The sequence below is a fragment of the Rhineura floridana genome, chromosome 8, assembly GCF_030035675.1.
Source record: "Rhineura floridana isolate rRhiFlo1 chromosome 8, rRhiFlo1.hap2, whole genome shotgun sequence".
In the NCBI taxonomy this organism is placed as follows: domain Eukaryota; kingdom Metazoa; phylum Chordata; class Lepidosauria; order Squamata; family Rhineuridae; genus Rhineura; species Rhineura floridana.
This window is the reverse complement of record NC_084487.1, coordinates 135,073,983-135,094,664: the sequence shown is the minus strand read 5'-3', so window position 1 is coordinate 135,094,664 and position 20,682 is coordinate 135,073,983. Positions and strand designations below refer to the sequence as shown.

Sequence of the window (20,682 nt, the reverse complement as noted above, 5' to 3'; positions counted from 1 at the left end):
AACATTCAGGGTAGTATCCTCTGGTGTTGCTCAGATGATGGTAAGGATTCCTTAAATATGCTCTGGAGATTTCCCCAACCAACAGAGCAAAATTAGGGGAGTGGGCTGGGCTGCAGTGGGGAAGAGGAATCAGTGGAAATGGTTTCCCTTCTCATTTCAGTGACTTTGTTTGATACAAAGCTTAGTGATTAATTTTGAAAGGGAGGTGTTGGGTCTTATTCCTTCATGAAACATACATCTTCTTCCTCTGCATTTTAATCCAAGTATGTGCAATATGCTGTGGTGGTTCATATATGCCAAATGATGTGCTTTTTATTATTTTGCATGTTCTGTAGCTGAGAACTACCATCAAAATTAGGTTTCATGCTCACATCTCATGGGGCTCAATTATGGTTTCAATTAAGTCATAGAACATCCTTTTTGTAATTTAAATGCAATATATCAACTATTGTGTTTTTTCCACAGTTGCTACATCAAGAATGGGCAAGATACGGAGCATTTTACAAGTTTCAGCCTATTGACCTCATAAGGTAATTGCTCAGCAACAGCTTCTAGACAAAGTTGTAAAGATTCTTGGGAATACTGGCAAAATTCCATTGATTTACATCACATGAAGATTCTGACCAGTAGTCTTGTATCTTGAGGTGGGCAGTTTGCCTCTTCCTTTCCATCATATAAAATCACAGATTTTATTGCTGAAGATTTACTGAGATGAAAGATTATTTACCTTTTCAAAATGTCATTTAGTGGGACTTTTTCATATATTTCATCTCACAGTTGCTTGCAAGGAAATTAATTAATGAAGTGCCAATGAAGGAAGTTTAATAAGCTGCCAATTTCTTCTATCCGCAGTTCACTTCCATTCTGGAAACTGAGAAAGAGGCTTTCCTTTCTCAGTGAGGATCATTAGACCTAGCCAGCACCCTGTACAGATTGAGGTGTGGCCTAGAACATCACTCAATAATGCATTGTGTAGGGGTAGGGCACCTGCAAAAAAACTCAATGTAGAAAGGGTTCTCTCAAGATAGGAAGTGTGAAAACCACAACACTAAGGGATGTACTTTCTGCAAGACAGCATCATGACTGAATGAAATTATGAGACAGCATTTAGATACCGCTTCCTCTGCTAAAATACTGTCCCAGCAATTTTTTTTTTAAAAAATTCACCTTTTGTCAGGTCTTGCAACAGATATGACCTCTGTTGTGTAACAGAGATAATTATCTGCATATTATATGATTCTTGGTGTTTGAATGTGGAAAATGTGAAGAGAGAGGGTGGGATGTAGATATGAAAAAAACTCAAAAAAGTATTTCAAGATAGATGACTCAGCAGCATTTAGTGTCTGTTGTTTACCTTTTCTGTCCTAATGGCATTTAAAATTCTTTCCAGGGTATGTCACACATCAAAATACTATTCCAGATAGCCTTGACTTGTTAAATGTGTTTCTTTTTCTCTCTCTCTCCATTCTTTATTTACATTGGGATCCAATTTGGGTTGCCAAAATAATCCCAGTCCAGTCCAGTAACTTGTTTCCCACTGTGGTCAATACCCCCAGGAAACTCACCAGGTGGGCATGAAGACTACATCCCTCCCTCAGTGGATGACCCAGTAATGGCATAATGATTCTGAACTTGGAGGTTCCATTTAACTATCATAATAAATAGCCATTGCTAGGCCTCTCCTCTATGAATTTGTCTTATCCCCTTTTAAAATCAGCTAAGGTTAGGGGCAATTGCTACATCTTGAGAAAATAAATTCCCTAAATTAATTATGGATTGTGTGCAGAAGCCCCTCCCTTTGTTTGTCCTGAATCTACGGCCTATCAATTTAATTGGGTGACCCTGAGTTCTAAAGTTATGAGAGAAGAAAAACATTCTCTCAGTACACATCACATTACTCAAAGCCATTTAGTATATCTACATGACATATTGACAAAATATGACCTTATGGACAAGGTCATAACTGATGGCTACATGTATGAATGGACCGTCACAGATCAAGCCACACAGACTAGACTGTCGTATCTCCTACCATGATTTCAAACATTTCTTTCAGTAGAGTCAGAGTACACATTTATCTATAAGTACAATTAAGTGCAGAGAAATCAAGTGATATGTAAAAAGCATATATGATCTAGACCAGCCTTTCCCAACCAGTGTGCCTCCAGATGTTGCTGGACCACAATTCCCATCTTTCCTGACCATTGGCAATGCTGGCTGAGGCTGATGGGAGTTGTGGTCCAACAACATCTGGAGGCACACTGGTTGGGCAAGGCTGATCTAGACCAAAGCATAGATACAGTATTTATGATACTTTATTTCAGGGGCAGGGAACCTTGGCTCAGGAGGCAATGGCCCTCCTAGCCTCTCTATCTGTGGGGCCTATGCATCCTTCAACTCTGATAATGCCTCTTGCTTGTCTGGAAGGAGGATGCAGAGATGGTTGTGTGTGCTTACAAAGTCAAAATTTAAATTACTTTTGCTTCTGGCACTGCCCACCATTGACATGTGATCCTCAGAATGTTGATATGTGGCCCTCGGAATGTTGCCCAGAAGGGAATGAGGCCCTTGGATTGAAAAAGTTTCCCCATCCTTGCTTTATTTTACCTTATATGAAATATGGATATCTGGCAATTTCTCCAAACCGAACATTAAGCAGATAAAAGAGTTACAACCTCCCTAAAGTCCATAGGTTGGCAAAACATTGTGAAGTAAATATCATTTTCATCATCATCATCATTGTTTTAATGTAATAGTAATAATTATTAGAAATAACTTCAGACTAGGATAGTTTTTACCTGATAACTGAAATTCCATAGCTTGGGAATCACCAAAAAAAAAAAAGACCCTGTCCATAGTACTCATGCCTAATCTCAGATAGGGTAGTACACAGAGCATTGTCTCAGATGGTTATCTAAGGCAAGGACTAAGACTGTGGTCCTATAGTTGTTGAACTACAGTTCCCATTATCCCTAACCATTGGCCATGCTGGCTAGGGCAGAAGGGACTTGGAGTCCAACAACAACTGAAGGGCCACAGGTTACCCATCCTTGATCTAAGCAAATAGAGAGGTTCTTATGGGTGTCAGCAATCATAGAATAGAAGAGTTGGAAGGGGTCTATAAGGCCATCAAGTTTAACCCTCTGCTTAATGCAGGAATCCAAATTAAAGCATACTCAACAGGTGGCTGTGAATGCCTACAGTGTTGGAGAGCCTACCATGTCCTTAAGTAACTGGTTGCATGTCATACCACTCTAACAGTTAGGACGTTCTTCTGCCGTTTCCCCTCTTTTTTACTGGATGGAATTGTTTGCCCTTGTGCCTTTAGAATTTCCTTTTTTTGGAAACTCCCACCCGTCTTCGACTCCTTTTCTCATTAGGGTTGCTTGCCATGGAACCTTACTTACCATTGTTCTGAGTTTATTAAAATCATCTTTTCCGAAGTCCAGATTACTCTCAGCTTTTGCTTCCTTTAAAATCAAGAACTCAAGTATAGAGTAAAGTAAATACAAGTAAAGGAAGAAACAAAAGGCAGCAGAGACTATAGGAAGGACACTCCAGTGGTGGAGACCTGTAAGGTGTGTGCAATGTTTGCTTTCTTGCCTGAGAACAAAATGGAGTACACATGCAACAAGTGCAAACTGGTGGTGCTGTTGGAAGAAAAAGTGAGAAGCCTGGAATGGCGGATGGCCGCACTGAAGAGTATAAGAGAAGATGAAGATAGATAGAACACTGGAACAACAACAGCAAAGAGAAGTACAGGAGGTGGAAGAACAGCATGTTGAAGCAGAAGAGGAGACTGTTGTACAGAGCAACAACGAAGTGGAGAAAACTACGTGGAAAAGGGGGACAGTGGGAATAAACCCCATGGGACATAGTGGCACTTATGTCTGAGTAAACATGCATAGTATTAGAATGCTAGAAGTCTCAAGCATGTATGCATGCCAGAGATGCATTTGGTAACAACTATGATTGCAACCATGTGATTTTGGTGCCGTAGGTATAACTTACAGGGAAGCTTTCCTGTGCCAGTCCTATTGATGGAAGCTGTGCCTAGTGCAGGTCCTAACCTCTTTGTATTCTCTTACAAAACGTCTGTTTAACTTCTGACAGGATTTGAGGGTCGAAAATGCTCCTTACTCTACAACTGAACTTAGTGGAACATACTTTTGAATACTCATAAGTAGGATTAGGCTGCTGATCTCGTAAGGATCTTTTCATTAAATGTTGCTTTAAATTCTGGATAACATTGCTTGTTAGAAGGGGCAGGTATCTCCAAAATGCTTATTCTTTGTAACTCTTGATCTACAAACAAAAGGAATTGGACTTTATAGTCTTAAGTGTGGTCATTTAACTTCCCTGCTATCTTTTCCCTTCACACATTTCCCAAAAGTCCATTTTAAAAAACAAAGCAAAACAGTGTTTTAATCCAGAATATACAAAGCATTCCGAGGGAATCATCAGTTTAAAGTCCAAAACAAGAGTAAAAAGATCCAGACCCCTGCTGGACTTTTTTCTGTCAATAATTTGTTGAAATTAATTAGAAATCAACCATGTTCACAGAGTACCTGTAATCCTATTACTGACCTTGCCCCGTAGTCTGACCTTCACCTTCTGCAGTTTAAAAGTTAAAAAAAAATACATGGCTGATTTTTAATGAATTTAAGAAATTTAACATTGGAGTCTATGACAGTGCAGGTATGATCAGTAAGAACCAAACGTGTTATAAAAAGCTAACAACTGTTTGGTGTGGCTAATCAGGAGACTCAAATTCCCCTGACAGAGCTCTAGTGGCCAGAGTGGTTTAACAGTCAGTCCCTCTTCCCAGAGAATACTGGGAATTGGAGCTCTGTGAGGAGAATAATGGTTTCCTAAACAACTCTCAGTACCCTTCACAAACTATGGGATTCTTTGAGGGAAGCCATGACTATTGAAAGTGGAATAAATATCTTGTGTGGATGAGGCCAGGGATAGCTTTGGTTTAAATTTGAGTAGAAGACTAAATGTGTCTGCTGTAGAATAAAAAGATGGGGGTAACCTCCAAAAATAATGACATTATTTACAATGTTTACCTTTTGGAAAAGAAAGGGGCTTTCCCTCTGCCCAGTGCTCACTCACCCAATATCCTCCCATCCTCCATCCCTTCTGACATCCCCGTCCCCCCCCCGGTTTCACCTATCCTAAGCATGATTGCATGGGAGTAAATCCCATTGAACTCCCTCCTCCCAGCCTCCCCCTCCCCTCCCTCTCCTCCCTTCCCCCTTGCGTCTCTTCCCTCTTACCAAATTCTTCCAAGTTACACAGGAAGTGGATTGGACTGTGGAAGACCAACTCAAATTGTGTTTGCATTTTTACAAATCTGTAGGTCGTTACAATATCTCAGAGACGAGCTTAGGTCTTCCACTCCACTGGTGCATTCGCTATAGCCACACCATTTCCCAGCTTTTAAAAATTTGATAGAAATATTGTTTGGCTATAGGTACATCCTTAAACCACAAGGATTTTTGCCTATTAGTGAATACATCTTTTACAGATGAGCTGAAAATTGGAGGGATTAAATATCAGCTACCATTTCTCAAGAGAAAGCATGAACTATGTACACGAGTAGTAATTAAATGAATTTCTAACTTTCTGTGTTTTCTTTTTCTTTCCATGCTCATTGTTCATCCTTTTGTCTAATGTAGATTTTAAGCCTTTATTATCTGTCTGTTCTATTTACTCTTGTGTGACAAAGTGATACAGTATAACAACAATTATAATGCTACGATTAAAAATACATAAACTCATCTTACTTTCCCCCTCCTAAATATTTAAAGATACCTGATGGTTTCAATCATCTCTGTTGTTAAACTTACTGCTCACTGGACAGCTGAATGTAACCTTTGCTACATCTTACTGTTAACAATTTTACTTGTTACTTTTTACAATCTACTTTTTAGATAACTTTTAACAGTTTTAGAAGAAATGCCAACAAATGTATGTTGCCAAAAGGTAATAAGCAGGGCCAGCCATTTTGCTCTCCTAAGTAGCCGCATGGCATGAACAGAGAAGGATCCCTGAAGTTCCCTTGCAAGTGCACATAGAGTTGAATAGCAACCTGGGCAAAGTTGTGGATCACATGAAACTGCACACAACCAAATATCCTCTGTGACATTTACAAGGATCCTGGGGTCACCTCTCAGGTTACAGATAACATTGTGGTGCCCCTCAGAATTTTTCTACCTGCTTTTGCTGGCCCATGATTACATTGGAGGGCTCTGTTTTCATAGATCAACTGTTGATCTTGTTCTCATCTTAGCAAAGCAGATTGGCAATGGGGCTGAAAGTTCTGAAGCATTTGGAAATAAACAATCCTAAGAATGTCTACTCAGAAGTAAGTCCTATTACATTCAATGGGATTGCAGCCTAATTGAAATGAACTGTTGAATACCAGAAGTGCAGGGCAAGGGTGGGGAACCTTTTTCAGCCCAAGGGCTATGTTCCCTTATTGGTACTTGCTAGTGGTGGGTGGGGCCAGAGGCAAAATTAACAAGGGACCCTTAGCTTTGGTGTAATTCCAGCCATGCAAAAGTCAGAGGTTTCTACACAAGAGACATGATCAGAGTTACATTTCAGGCAGGCAAAAGCACTGAAGGAGAGCATGGAGCAGGATAGGGGGCTGTGGCTTGGGGAAGAAGAGAATGGTTTGGAGAGAGGGGCATGCACTGGAGAGAGTCCCAAGGGCCAGATATAAAACCCTGGACGACTGCATTCATTCTCCAGTCCTGAAGTTTCCCAACCACTGATGTAGGGAATCAGCTGGGATTCTTAAACACCGGCCTTGTGCTTCTTCAGAGCAAGCCTCTTAAGCTACTTGCCCCATCCTGTTTACTTAGAATCATACAGTTGGAAGGGGCCCATAAGCCTATCTAGTTCAACCTCCTCCTCAGTGTAGGAATCCAACTTAAGGCATACCCAATAGGTGGCTCTGAGGCTGCTTCTTGAACGCCTCCAGTGTTGGAGAGCCCACCACCTCTCTAGGGAATTGGTACCGTGGTTGTACCACTCTAACATTTAGGACGTTTTTCCTGACGTTCATTTGAAATCTGGCTTCCTATAACTTGAGCCCATTAGTCCATGTCCTGCATTCCGGGATGATCGAGAAGAGATCCTGGCCCTTCTCTCTGTTACAACCTTTCAAGTACTTGAAGAGTGCTATCTTATCTGTCCTCAGTCTTCTCCAGGCTAAACATGCCCAGTTCTTTCAGTCTCTCTTCACAGGGCTTTGTTTCCAGTCCCCTGATCATCCTTGTCGCCCTATTCTGAAACTGTTCCAGTTTGTCTGCATCCTTCTTCAAATGTGGTGTCCAGAACTAGATGCAGTACTCAAGATGAAGCCTAGCCAGTAATGAATAGAGGGGAATTAGTGCTTCATGTGATTTGGAAACTATACTTCTATTAAGGCAACCTAATATAGCATATGCCTTTTTTGCAGCCACATCGCATTATTGACTCACATTCAGCTTCTGAACTCTATTTGTTAGAATATTTATTTATTTATTGAACTTACATACCGCCCCATAGCCGAAGCTCTCTGGGCGGTTCACAATAGCTGATATTCTAGTTTCTTCCTCCACTTTCCATAGGAGAAATTTATCAGCAACACAAGTCAGGAATTTCTTGGAGGGGCCTTGTTTGGCAGAATTTGTCTCTCAACAGATATCAGGGTATTGGCAGTCCCCCATTGCTACCACATAATGTGACCTTGAAATATTGGTAATTTGCTTTTCAAAAGTTTAATCCTTATCTTCTCCTTGATTGGGTGGTCAGTAGTAGACTCCAGTCAGCATGTTCCTTTTATTCCTTTTCCCATTAATTTTAATCCAATCATCTTGGTGGGTCTATCAAGCCCATCCTCCTGAATTTCTGTGCAGGGATATATATAAAATGGCAATCAGTGTCCCAATTAGAGCCAAGGAATGCACGCACACATGTTTCAGTAAGGTTTTCTCTTTTTATTAATGTTACATCAATCTTAAAAGCCTTATGACTCATTCAACTAACTACACTTCCTAGGAACTATTTCCCTGACTGACGCTGTCTAAACTTCTCTCCGGTCACAGACATTGACTCAGCACCCCCTCCTTATCACCACCCACTTAAGTAGGTTTCTCTTTTGTGTGCAAACATTTGTTCCTTTGAACCGTGAGCTGTTGCTCTTCGCGCCTCTGGATTCTATGAGAGCTGGGGGAGAGGCGTTGGACTTCAACTTCCCCCTCCGATTGAGGGAGGCTGGTAGCCTGGACAGGCGTGGGAATCTGCTGGGCGCCCAGCTGGAAATCTACCAGTTGGTCAGGTGGTTCCTGTGCCAGTGGAGAAAGGGGCGTGCTCTTGGCAGCAAAGAGCGGTGAAAGACAGGATGAACTCTCAAATGAGGGTGGAAGACGTAAACGAAATGCCACCAGGTTAATCTGGGCTTCTACTTCAAAAGATCCCAATCTTCAGGATTGCAGCTTTTGGCTAGGAACCCATATGGGCAAATAGCATGTGGACAGCCACACCTTGTCCCCCACCTGAATCTCTGAGCCAGGCTGGCAGTGCCAATCTGCCTGCCACTCGTCATCTGCTTTTGCCCGCATTCGCTGTTCTTGTAGCAGCTCCTGCACATAGCCTGCAGCTCCTGCACAAACTCAGCCACCGCCGGTACAATCCAAGTAGCCCTGGGATGTCCAAAAGTGCATGGATGGTACCCCAAGTTAGCAAAGAAAGGAGTCTGTCAATGTGTCAAGGCATGTACAGAGCTGTACACAAACTCTGCCAAAGGTAGCAGTTTTCCCTGGTCATCTTGCTCATTGTTTACATCACAACGGAGATACTATTCTAGACTAGCATTCATCCTCTCCATCTGACCATCCATCTGAGGATGATGCGCAGATGACAGTCAACTCACTTCCCAACAAATGCCATAATGCTTGCCAAAAGCGGGCTGTAAACTGAGATCCTTGGTCCAAGACCAAGCTAGAGGGGAGTCCGTGGAGCCGGAAAATATGCTCTACAAAGAGTTGGGCAGTTTTCCGGGCAGTTGGCAACCCTGTGCAAGGGATAAAGTGAGCCATTTTACTAAACGCATCCACAACCACCAAAATTGTTCTTTCCCCGTGAAGTGGAAAGGTCTATGATAAAGTCAAGAGTCACCATTTGCCATGGTCTACATGGTCTACAGGGATGTTGTGAGGATAAAGTGGAGTGGGACCTCGAGCCAGTCACTCTCCTCCTAGTGTACCACACAGGGTTGTTGTGAGGATAAAATGGAGGGGGACCCTTCAGCTAGTCACTTTCTGCCTAACCTACCCCACAGGGGGGCTGTTAGCATAAAATGGGGAAGGGCTTTGAGCCAGTCACTCTCTGCCTACCCTACCAGGTTGTTGTGACCATAAAATGGAGGGAGAACCTCATCCAGTCACTCTCTGTTTATTATTAGGATAAAGTTGTAGGGGAGCAGTAAGCCAGTCATTCTTTCCCTAATCTACCCAACAGGTATTGTGATAATAAAATGGTGGTGGTGGTGGTGGGGCTTAAGTCAATAGCTCTCTGTTTAGCCTCCCCCACAGGGATGTTGTGAGGATAAAATGTAGGGGGGCTGAAGCTAGTCACTCTCTGCTCATCTACCCTACAGAATTGCAGGGATGGCATCAGGAAGGCTAAAGCTGAGAATGAGCTGAGGCTAGCAAGGGATGCTAAAAGCAACAAAAAAGCTTTCTTCAGGTATGTCCATAGTAAAAGACAGAGAAGAGAAATGGTGCTACAGCTGCTCAATGAGGATGGCAAAATGACAACAGATGACAGAGAAAAGGCAGAAGTGCTCAATTCCTACTTTGGCTCAGTCTTCTCCCAAAAGAGGGTTTATGACCCTCCTGGCTAACATGAAATTGAAGGGGCAGGATTGCAGCTTGGGATATATGTATTTATTATTATTTGATTTATATCCCACCATTCCTCCCGACAGGAGCCCAGGGCAGCAGGATTGATTGAAAAATAGTCAAGGAAAAACTTTAAATGAGTTAAAGTCTTCAGGGCCCGATAAACTGCATCCTAGAATATTGAAGGAACTGGCTGAAGAACTCTTGGAACCACTGTCCTTTATCTTTGCAAAATCATGGAGGATGGGTGAAGTGCCAGATGACAGGAGGAGGGCTATTGTTGTCCTTATCTTAAAAAGGCAAAAAGGAGGAACCTGGGAACTACAGAGCCTGACATCAATCCCTGGGAAAATTCTGGAGCAGATTATAAAGCACTCAGTCTGTAAGCATGATGCAGTAATTACTTGAAGCCATGGATTTGTCAAGAACAAATCCTGCCAGAGTAACCTTATTTCATTTTTTGATCGGGCAACCTCCCTGATAGACTGTGAGAATGCTGCAGACATAATATATCTCAACTTCAGCAAAGCTTTTGAAAAAGTGCCCCATGATATTCTGATTAGCAAACTAGTTAAATGTGGGCTGGATTGAACAACTATCAGGTGGATTCACAATTGGCTACAGAATCGTATATGAAGATGCACTCTTTGATAAGCACTCTTTTGAACATGAATTTCTCTTTACTTCTATATTTTTCCTCAGAGTGGAATGGAGCATAGTACTATCAACCTGCTGCAACAAGAAAGTCCTGGATTTCTCTACTGACGTTTATGAGTAGTTGTTGTTTCAACAAAATATGTCAAAAATTACTTAGAAATGTGGCTTGTAGACAAAGCAACTATCAATCTCATACTTATGTCTGCAGTCTTAGCAGGAGAAGAATTTTCCTGAAGAAAGATAGGCAACTTGGCACTTCCAAAGTCCCCTTCCTAAGCAGTGGGCAAAGCTGATAAATTTAGCCACCTGTGAGCAACCTACATCCTCTCTAGAGCTAATGTCATGAATTCCCTTGACTACCTCCTTTTCAAAACCATTTAAAACGCTTGATAGATAGAAAACTTTCTTCAAGACTGCTAAATGTTGCTATTCCCTGGTGGCTTCCATATGCTGCACTGAAAGACCAGAGATGTTCTGCAAATGTTTCATGGACCTGAAGGTTGACATTAACCTCAGTGCAATAAGCCTCTTTGATAAACTTGGGAAGAGTAGTCTTAGGGTCAAAGTGCTCATTGTACAATCTTGTGTAAAAGAATCTTAAGTCTTGTGATTCTTTCCTCCTTTTTTTTGTTCTGAGCAGGTTCTGAATCTGAGAGGAGAGAGACAACACAGAGGTTGCTTAACCTTCTCCTCCCCTGATTTTTTTAAAACTCAAAATCACTGTTCCCAAGCTGTTTGTTTTTAATCCATGGGAAAATGGGATAGGGAAGAAATTCAGTTTTGTTTGCATTTAAAGCCAAATCTATCAAATTCACACTTTCTGAAACAATATGAGAATTGAAACACAACCATTTGAAATTTGCTCTTATCCAAATTTTGCAATGCAGTTATCCAACCAAATAATGTTTACAAAAATGCATATATTGGGGCAAATGTGTATAAAAATGAATATATTAGTGAAACTAACAAACAAAAATGCATTATATTAGGATAAAATGCTTGCAGAAATGTGTATATTAGTCAATGCCTACAAAAATGTGTTTATTAGGAGAAATTCAAACTGAAATGCTGAAGAATTTTCATGAGAATTAAAAAAAAGCAAGTTGCAGAAATGTGGAGAACTGAATTTAAGACTGGAAAAATGAGAAACTGAGAGGACCGAAACGGACAGATTCTTCCCTATACAGTGTCACCATATACAGTATTTCCTTCATGAGTGAAAATGCAGCTGACCACAGTAGAAGAGTTAAGCAGCCTCATCTCACCAACATTTTTTGGCTGATTTGGGTTTTAATGCCCCCCCCACCAACCATGCAGAGGAAAGGATGGAAGAACTCCACGTAACACGTTGGATTTGGGCCCATATTTCTTTTGAATTGCATCAATGCATTTTACATGTATATAGAACTTACTAGCAGAGAGTTCCCGGCATTGTTTGGATGCTAAGAAGCCAATAGCAACCCCCACTGACAAAGAGTGCAGTTTTAAAAGGTTCAGTCCACCATCTTGATTCAAAATGGCATCCAACAGTATCCAAACATAGCCAAAACCCTGCTGTTTGATCTCAGAGACCTTTGTGCGAAATTTGATTAATATATCTTGTGTCTAAATTTTTATGGTTTACATTGATCTTCACTCCAATGCGTGTGATGCAATATGCCAGAAAAGTAATGGCTGGGGTGAAATTTATTTATTTATTTATTATTTTATTTATATCCCGCCCTTCCTCCCAGCAGGAGCCCAGGGCAGCAATACTGGGATTACTGGGATTGGACTGGGAAGTACCTGGGTCTAACATCTAATCAAATACATTAGCAAGATGCTTCTGTGGATTGAATAGTAGGGTGGAATAGTGCTGCCCTCTCCCCCCCAAAAAACACAGCAAAGAAAAACTATTATAATGAAAACGTCTAGACAAGAAGATGGTACAAAACTTGTATTCAGATCAGTTGCAGGAAAGTTTGTATCTCTTTAATAAGGTGCAACCTTTTGCTCAACTTCAACCTCCTCAACCAAACCAGAAAATGCAACACTAAATATGTGACAGATCTGGATGACAGTGTGGATTCTACTGGCTTCTGCTGTAATTATCAGTAGCAGATGGCATTTGGGGCAAGGGGAGAGAACTGTGGTTTGGAGACACTCCAAGTTGGTCCCTCCTGCCTTTTTACCTTCAAAAGACTTTATAGTTCTAAATCATCTTCAAAATCAAGTTTAAATGCCTTATTTATACTTTACCAAGCCTGCTTTTGTGTGGCCTGGTTTCACAGTACCTTGAAAATGTTTGGAAGAAACTGCCATAATTTGGTTCACTCTGATCATGTTGCTACTGCCCCCATCAGTGATACCCATATATATCAGTAAGAGGGATGCTAGTCAGAAATAACTCAGTAGGGTGACCTATATCAGGGAAGTGCTGCAGAGGGTTTTATTTACTGATTAAATTTCTAAATTTCTACCCTGCCCTTCTGTGAAATAATCAAAGTTGCTCAAGTATAGAACTTTTTCGGTCTAGTGTGGATCCTAGCAAATTCTGCTAGATTATGGGCAGATCCATGGTGGGATGTGTGTACGCACATGCGTGCAGCCTTGAGTATGATGGTAAATGAGTCAAAAACAAAAGACTTTGGCTCTGAAGCTTCCTGTCTTTTCAAACCTTAACCATTATGATGGATGGATAACTGGGCTATTTGTAAAATACTTTGCTACTGCTGCGAAAACTGTAGAAGAATTATAACTAATCTTTTGAAATTTATATTATGTTTTATTTCTTTAGAAAGTATTTTGGAGAAAAAATTGGGATGTATTTTGCCTGGTTGGGCTTATACACAGAGTTTCTTATTCCATCTTCTGTGGTTGGAATCATAGTGTTCCTGTATGGATGTTTAACCATTGAAAATGACATTCCTAGGTAAGATTGCATGCACACAACGTAGTTTGATACCTAAGATGTTTTGCTGCTCAGATTTTGTACTGAAAGGCACCTATTGACAGAGCTAGAAACATTAGAATTGGAATATGTGCTTAAATCAGAGGAAACACATTGAAAGAGAATGAGGATGAGATTTTTTGCTCCTCTGGAATCCTTGTCCCCTTTAAATCCTTGTTTTCCCCCATTCCTTAAAAGTATATTTTTCTCCTCACTGCTTGCTACCACCGGAATGCCTTGCCTTACAACAGTTTCTTCCATTTGTATATTTAACACCCATTAAAAACGTACCGCTTTGTTGTGGCATTCTCAAATATATCACATCCTCTGCATTTCCCCCGTCTTCATATGCCAAGTCTGTGAGGACCAAACTATACATGATGTTCAGTCATGTGTCGTTGGTTTCCTCCAATGTTGCCTTCTCCCCCCCCTTTCCCCCCAGCAAATACGACAATATAGGCTGCCAATCAGAGTGGAAGATTTGTGTGTGTGTCTTCTTCACCCATCAGAGAAAAGTATACATGAGCAAGTGCATGTATACTCTGGCCCTTACATTGTAAGTCTGCAGGTAACATTTGTGTCTCTTATGTTCTATGAACAATGTCTAGTTACTGCAGTCATTCTAGAAAATCATTATGATAATGATCATAATTATGATTACTATTAGATTAGATAAGTGGTGATATTGCACGCTTTGTTAAGCACATAAGCAAACCTATTGTGTAGCTTCCCAGTTACAGTATGGATGTGACTTCACTTCTGCCCCACCTCTGCATTATACATATTGAAACTATTATATCATTGGAGGAGATGCACTAAAAGTAACATTCTTGTGGGCACAACAAAAAGCCCTGCTTTTTAAACAAGCTTATAATTTCTTAAGAAAATATTCTTTTCTAATATCTAAAGTGGTAGGAGTTATAGCAAAACTGTATCTGTAGCACCCTCTGCTGTCTTTTTACCCTAGAAATGTACTGTATCTTTATCTTTTAAAAGGGGAGTAGTGAACATGTGGCCCTCCAGGTGTTGCTTAACTTCTACAATTCCCATCATCCAGAATAGTCAATGGGCAGGGATGGAAAGAGTTGTAGTTCTGGTGTATTTGGAAGTCCACAGATTCTCCACCCTAGTTTTAAAAGAATGATAGTGTTTATCTGAAGGAGAAAACTGCTTTTTATGATCACTGTGCACTGTGTCCTGATCTTCACTGTCCCTTTCAAGCAGTACTACACCACTTTAAAGTGTCATGGCTTCCCCCAAATAAGCCTGGGAACTGTAGTTTGTGAAGGGTGCTGAGAGTTGTTAGGAGACCCCTGTTCACCTCACGGTGCTACAATTCTGAGAGTTCCCTGAGAAGCGATATAGATTGTTAAACCACTCTTGAGAATTGCAGCTATGTGTTCCCAGGATTCTTTGGGGAAAAGCCATGACTATTTAAAGTGGTATAGTATTGCTTTAACTGAGTAGTGAAGATGGGGACTGGGTGTAAGTGTTCTTTGTACTCTTCTGTGGTGGTTTTTTTGGAAGTGAACTGATTTGTCTGGCCAGAGGTTTGGACTTGATAAAGGGGCCCGGGGAGTTCAGGCGATGTGTTCCCATGTGAAATTGGTATAGATATGTGTGAAAAGAAACAATACAAGCTAAAGGTTGAGGTGGTGAGTAAGACACAGAGCCAGGTGGACAGACTGGACTGAGCCAAAGTTCTGAGACTTTGTGAGCTACTGCATCAGAGACAACTCTTTGGATTCTGATGAGGAGCAAGGGATTTGAAGTAAGCCTCCACCTATGCCTCACCTTTTATATTTATAAATAACAGCAAATATGAAATGCCATAAGCCTCCTATGACCTCCTTCTAAAGGAAACTGAACTTAGGCAAGTACTCATCCCTGGAACTTACCACTCAGAGAAGTGAGGTGTGCATAGCAGTACCAAACTGAATGTACATTAGAGACCCAAGTGTGGGGAGAGCATAATGTGGAGAAGAGAAATGATAGGCAAAGGCAGAGTGCTTACCCTACCAATCACTTTCCCCCTACTCTCTTGTGTTTCAGCTGTATTTCTTCTGTAGCAAACATGTGGGTCGGAGAAATGTCTAGGAAAGGGGAGTGCAAGGAAAATGGCAAATAAAGGAAAACTTTGCTTGATAAGATCTTAATTATCTTTTCTTCCTACTGCCACTTGTTGTTGAATATTATTTAACTAAACAAATAGACTACAAATATTTCAGATAAGTAAACCAGAAGGAAAATACCCAGACAATTTAAATAAATAGTCCCTTCTTCAGAGAATGGGATATTCCAGCCACTACCTGGACTGGTTCTCGCTGAATGACTACTGAGCAGCAGAGAGCCATTGGAAGGGCAGCTTCCCTCACAGATAACACGTTATTTTGGATTTTGCTCTTCCCAGCAAGGAGATGTGTGACCAACATAACACCTTCACCATGTGCCCTCTCTGTGACAAGACATGTAACTACTGGAACCTTAGTACTGCTTGTGGCACAGCACGTGCCAGCCACTTATTTGACAACCCAGCCACCGTCTTTTTCTCCATTTTCATGGCACTTTGGGGTAAGTTTTGCTTGGAATGTTTATATATTTCAGTCAGAAGTCCAATGACATGAAGATGCCAGTAGTGGTAGGGCAACATTGACAAGAAGATGCTAATTGCAAAATGATGGGTTCAGTGAAGAGTTACAGAGTACTACAAATGTATGGCTGAAAGTGCATACTGGTAGGTTAAGGCAAAAACATTTTATTTGATTAATAAGGGGGGAATTATTGTATAATGGAGTTAAGAGTGTACTTGGTTTGTGTCTCTTTGGTTTTGGGGAATACTTTGATTCTGTATACTGTAGGGGATTCTGTATGGGAACAGCTACAGCACTAGGGGGACTGGAGAAGACCTGCCCTGGGAGTGAGTATCTGAGCATCTGGGTGCTTGCTGCTTGCTCCTCTGGGTTGCTGTCTTTTGAGACAGCTGAAATCCCTGCTAAGTGCTGCAAGGAGTGGGACCTCCTGACTGACCCTTTCTCCAGAGAGAGCCTGCAGTTAATCTTGCAGCCTCTTGCATCAGCTCCTGGCTGGGTCAGGAGGCATAAAAGCCCAGCTGCCTTTGGGCACTGGGACTACTGCCAGCGGGGTGGGGGGGCACTGAAAGGGCAACACCAAAGGGGGGGGTCACCCCTTAATTTAATTTAATTTATTGGATTTCTTAGTCGCCCATCTGGCTGGCCATCCAGCCGCCCTGGCCGACGTACAAAATAACACAAAATGACACATCAATACAATACAATAAAATCTAAAAGCAATGATGTTAAAATCTAGCCCACCCCAAAGGCCTGCCTGAAGAGCCAGGTCTTCACGGCCCGGCAGAAACTCATCGTAGAGGGGGCCTGGCGGAGATCATTTGAAGGGAGTTCCATAGGGTGGGGGCCACAATTGAAAAAGTCCTCTCTCTGGTCCTCACCAGTCTAGCTGTTTTGACTGGTGGGATAGAGAGAAGGTCTTTTGAGGCCGATCTTGTTAGGTGGCATAGCTGATGATGCTGGAGGCGCTCCTTCAGATAGACTGGGCCGAAACTGTGTAGGGATTTAAAGGTCAAAACCAACACCTTGAATTGGGCCCGGCAAGCAACTAGGGCTAGGGCATTACCTTTCTTTCTTTCTTTCTTTCTTTCTTTCTTTCTTTCTTTCTTTCTTTCTTTCTTTCTTTCTTTCTTTCTTTCTTTCTTTCTTTCTTTCTTTCTTTCTTTCTTTCTTTCTTTCTTTCCTACGTAATCAATCTGGAGGAGATTTGTAGCGAGGAGGGTTGTGGCTCATGTGTAGTTCCTATGCAGGTTAAGAGCCTGTGCAGTGAACTGAATGATAGGACAAAGTTGCTAGATGCCTTCAGAGTGAGAGTCTGTAACTGGCAGAAGGCTGGCCCTCCCTGGGTGTGAGACAGAGGGGGAATAGATATGCCCTGTGTGAAAAAGTTTGAGTGGGTCTGACGGTTCCCATTCTCGCAGAGGCCTACTGGGATAATTGGCTCAGGTAGGTAGGTTTTGTTGGTGGGTCTTGTTGGGTCCATATCAGGTGTTTAGGAGGAGTTATAGTAAGGAGGGATATGGGTGATGCCACCCTAATTTCACTGATGACAGGTAGAGAAAAGTATAGTCATGGGGGCGGTGAAATACCATAGAAGATGAGGGCAAGGCTATCTATGCCTTGTTACTCTCCCCCACTCCTCTCATGGATGGATTCCTCCTTGCTCATCTGCTGTGCCCACTAGCCTGTGTGTGTTGTCGTTTCACACCAGATTGGTACACAATAAGACCACACTCATTTGTGATTTGATTGTGGATGAAGGTGCCAATTTGGTGTGCATTACCAAGACCTGGGTGGGTGAGCTGGGAGGAGTTGATCTGACTCAGCTTTGCCCACCTGGATACTCAGTGCAACATCAGCACAGGCTGCAGGGATGGGGGGGGGAGGAGTTGCTATGGTCTGCAGAACTTCCATCTTTGTCACCAGGAAACTCTGGTCTTGGAGCTGGCTATGAGGGCCTGCACCTGGTGACAGAGATGGAAGTTCTGCACACCACACCAACTTCTCCTCCCCTTCCCTGCAGCCTGTGCTGGTATTTAACATCTATTTGAAGCCCTTGGGAGTGGTCATTAGGAGCTTTGGGGTGAGGTGTCAGCAATATGCTGATGATACCCAGCTCTATTTCTTTGTAACATCTGAATTGGGAGAGGCCATGCAAGCCCTGGACCGGAACCTGGAATCAGTGGTGGGCTGGATGAGGGCCAATATACTGAGTCTGAATCCTAGCAAGATGGAGGTGCTGTGGGTTGGTGGTTCTTGAGTTCAGATAATTGGTCAGTTGCCTGCTTTGGATGGCGTCATATTCCCTCTGGAAGAGCAGGTTCATAGTCTGGGAGTGCTCTGTTGATAGAGGCACAGGTGACCTCAGTGGCTAGGGGTGCCTTTTACCGGCTTTGGCTGCTAAGACAGCTGCGGCTGTTTCTGGACAGGGATAGCCTGACCACTGTTCATGCACTGGTAACCGCCAGGCTGAATTACTGTAATGTGGTGGTGAGACTGCTCACTGGGGCAGGGTATCACCAACATGCCACCTGCTGCTGAAAGAACTGTACTTGCTGCCCATTTGCTACCTGGCCACATTCAGGGTTCTAGTTTTGGTGTCCTGCCCTTTGTTTGCTGCTGTTCCCTTTTGTTTGTGCCTCCTAAGAATTGCTGCATCAGGAGATGTCTTCTGTTCTCAAGGAATAGGCTCGGTGGAGCTGCTTAGTAAAATGCCAGAGGGAGCCAGACAGCTTGAACGGAAAAATTGCCTATTTGTTCCAGCATTTAAAGATAATTTAATAAGTGCCACTAAAATAATGGAGCTTGGAGGTCAACTTTATCTAAGTGACAAAATTTGCCAAGTTTTAGATGGAAAAGTATGTTGTACTGCAAAATTGATAAATGGACTTTTGCATTTTGAATACTTTGAAACTGTGCATGCAAATACAGCCAAAGGAAACTGTGATTCTGGATGTGTCCATGTTTGGCATAGAAGGATGGGCCACGCCGGCTTAGCCAGAATCAGTGCTCTAGAGAAGGAAAATGGGGCTACAGACATTAAAATTGGACAGTGTAAGTCCACAGAAAAATGTGAATGTTGTATAAAGACAAAAAGTGTGAAACCAAAATTTCCTAAGAAAAGTGAAAAGAAAACTACAAAACCTCTAGAATTAATTCACACAGACCTTTGTGGGCCCATTAGAATGCCATCAAAGGATAGAAATTTATACATGCTTACTTTCATAGATGATTACTCAAGGTATACTACAGTGTACCTACTGAGAGAGAAAAGTCAAATACTTCAAAAATTGAAGGACTATGTCAGAATTGTGTCTAACAAATTTGGCAGAAAGCCACAAATTATAAGATCTGACAATGGAGGAGAATTTGTGTCCAAGGCTATGCAAGACTTTCTACGTGATGAAGGCACAGAGCACCAGACTACTGTTGTTTATACTCCAGAACAAAATGGGATCATGGAATGCATGAACCTGACTCTTGGACAGATGATTCATTTCTTGTTGGAAGATGCAAAGTTACCACAGAAATACTGGAGGGAAGCAGCGGTTACTGCCACCTATCTGCAGAACTGACTTCAGGCAGCTGCAACCAACAAAACATCTTTCGAGCTATGTCATGATCGGACACCAAGCATGTCTCACCTTCGTGTATTCGGCTGCAAGGCTTTTGTACACATCCTGAAACGAAAGAGGTCAAAATTTGACAACACTGCCAAAGAAGTAATATTCATTGGATACTCTTCAATGGAGAAGGGATACCAAGTCATAGATCTCAAAACTGGTGAAGTTGGAGTATACAGAGCTGTTCACTTTGATGAAGGAAAGTGTGCACACCAACCAGAAGGGGCGCCATACCAAACAGATGACAGCGAAATGGAAGAAGAAACTGAGCTATTCTTCCACCACAGAAGGGATGACTCTAATACACCAGCAGAGGAAGATGAGGAGTCTGAGCCAGAAGAGGCATCAGAGCCAGAAGGGGCAGCTGAAACACCAGCCCCGAGACGTTCTGAACGCACCGACAGAGGTGTACCACCAGAAAGACTTGCTTACCTCGTGAGAGATGAACTTCTAGAGCCAGAGACCTGGAAAGAGATTGAAGCCTTACCCAAAGCTGAAGCTGAGAGGTGGAGGCAGGCAGCCAAGGGCGAGCTGGAAGAATAAAACTTGGACACTGACCAAGCTTCCTCAAGGAAGAAAAACTTTAAGCTGCAAGTGGATATTTTAGAAAAAAATGGATGCTGAAGGAAACATTGAGAGATACAAGGCAAGACTAGTAGCAAAAGGATACTCTCAAAAGTATGGACAAGACTACTGTCAAACATTTGTTCCTGTGGTCACACACACGACTATCTACTGAACTCTTCTGAGTGTTGCTGCTAACAAGAAAATGCAGCTGGAGTATATGGATATAAAACAGCATTCTTGCATGGAGAAATAGAAGAGGAAATCTACATGCAACAACCACCAGGGTTTGAAGTTCCAGCAAAAGAAACCCTAGAGTGTAAAAGTCAAAAATCCATCTATGGACTTAAACAGGCTGCCAGAGCCTGGAATGAGAAACTGGGCAAAATGCTCTTAAAGGAAGGCTTTGTACAAGGCAGAGC

General features: G+C 42.1%; 1 protein-coding gene across 4 annotated transcripts in view; it reads left to right on the top strand.

The window, feature by feature from the left end:
- The window catches only part of ANO2 (anoctamin 2), a 261,951-nt gene that overhangs the window by 98,445 nt on the left and 142,824 nt on the right, over nucleotides 1-20,682 (top strand). For all 4 annotated transcript variants that reach the window (XR_009757630.1, XM_061582608.1, XM_061582609.1 and 1 more), the window contains exons 9-11: nucleotides 466-530; nucleotides 13,333-13,467; nucleotides 15,896-16,056. Coding sequence is in view for 3 of the 4 variants with exons in the window: in XM_061582608.1 (XP_061438592.1) it covers nucleotides 466-530; nucleotides 13,333-13,467; nucleotides 15,896-16,056 (361 nt within the window). In the remaining variant the exon portion in view is untranslated. The remainder of the gene's footprint in view (nucleotides 1-465; nucleotides 531-13,332; nucleotides 13,468-15,895; nucleotides 16,057-20,682) is intronic.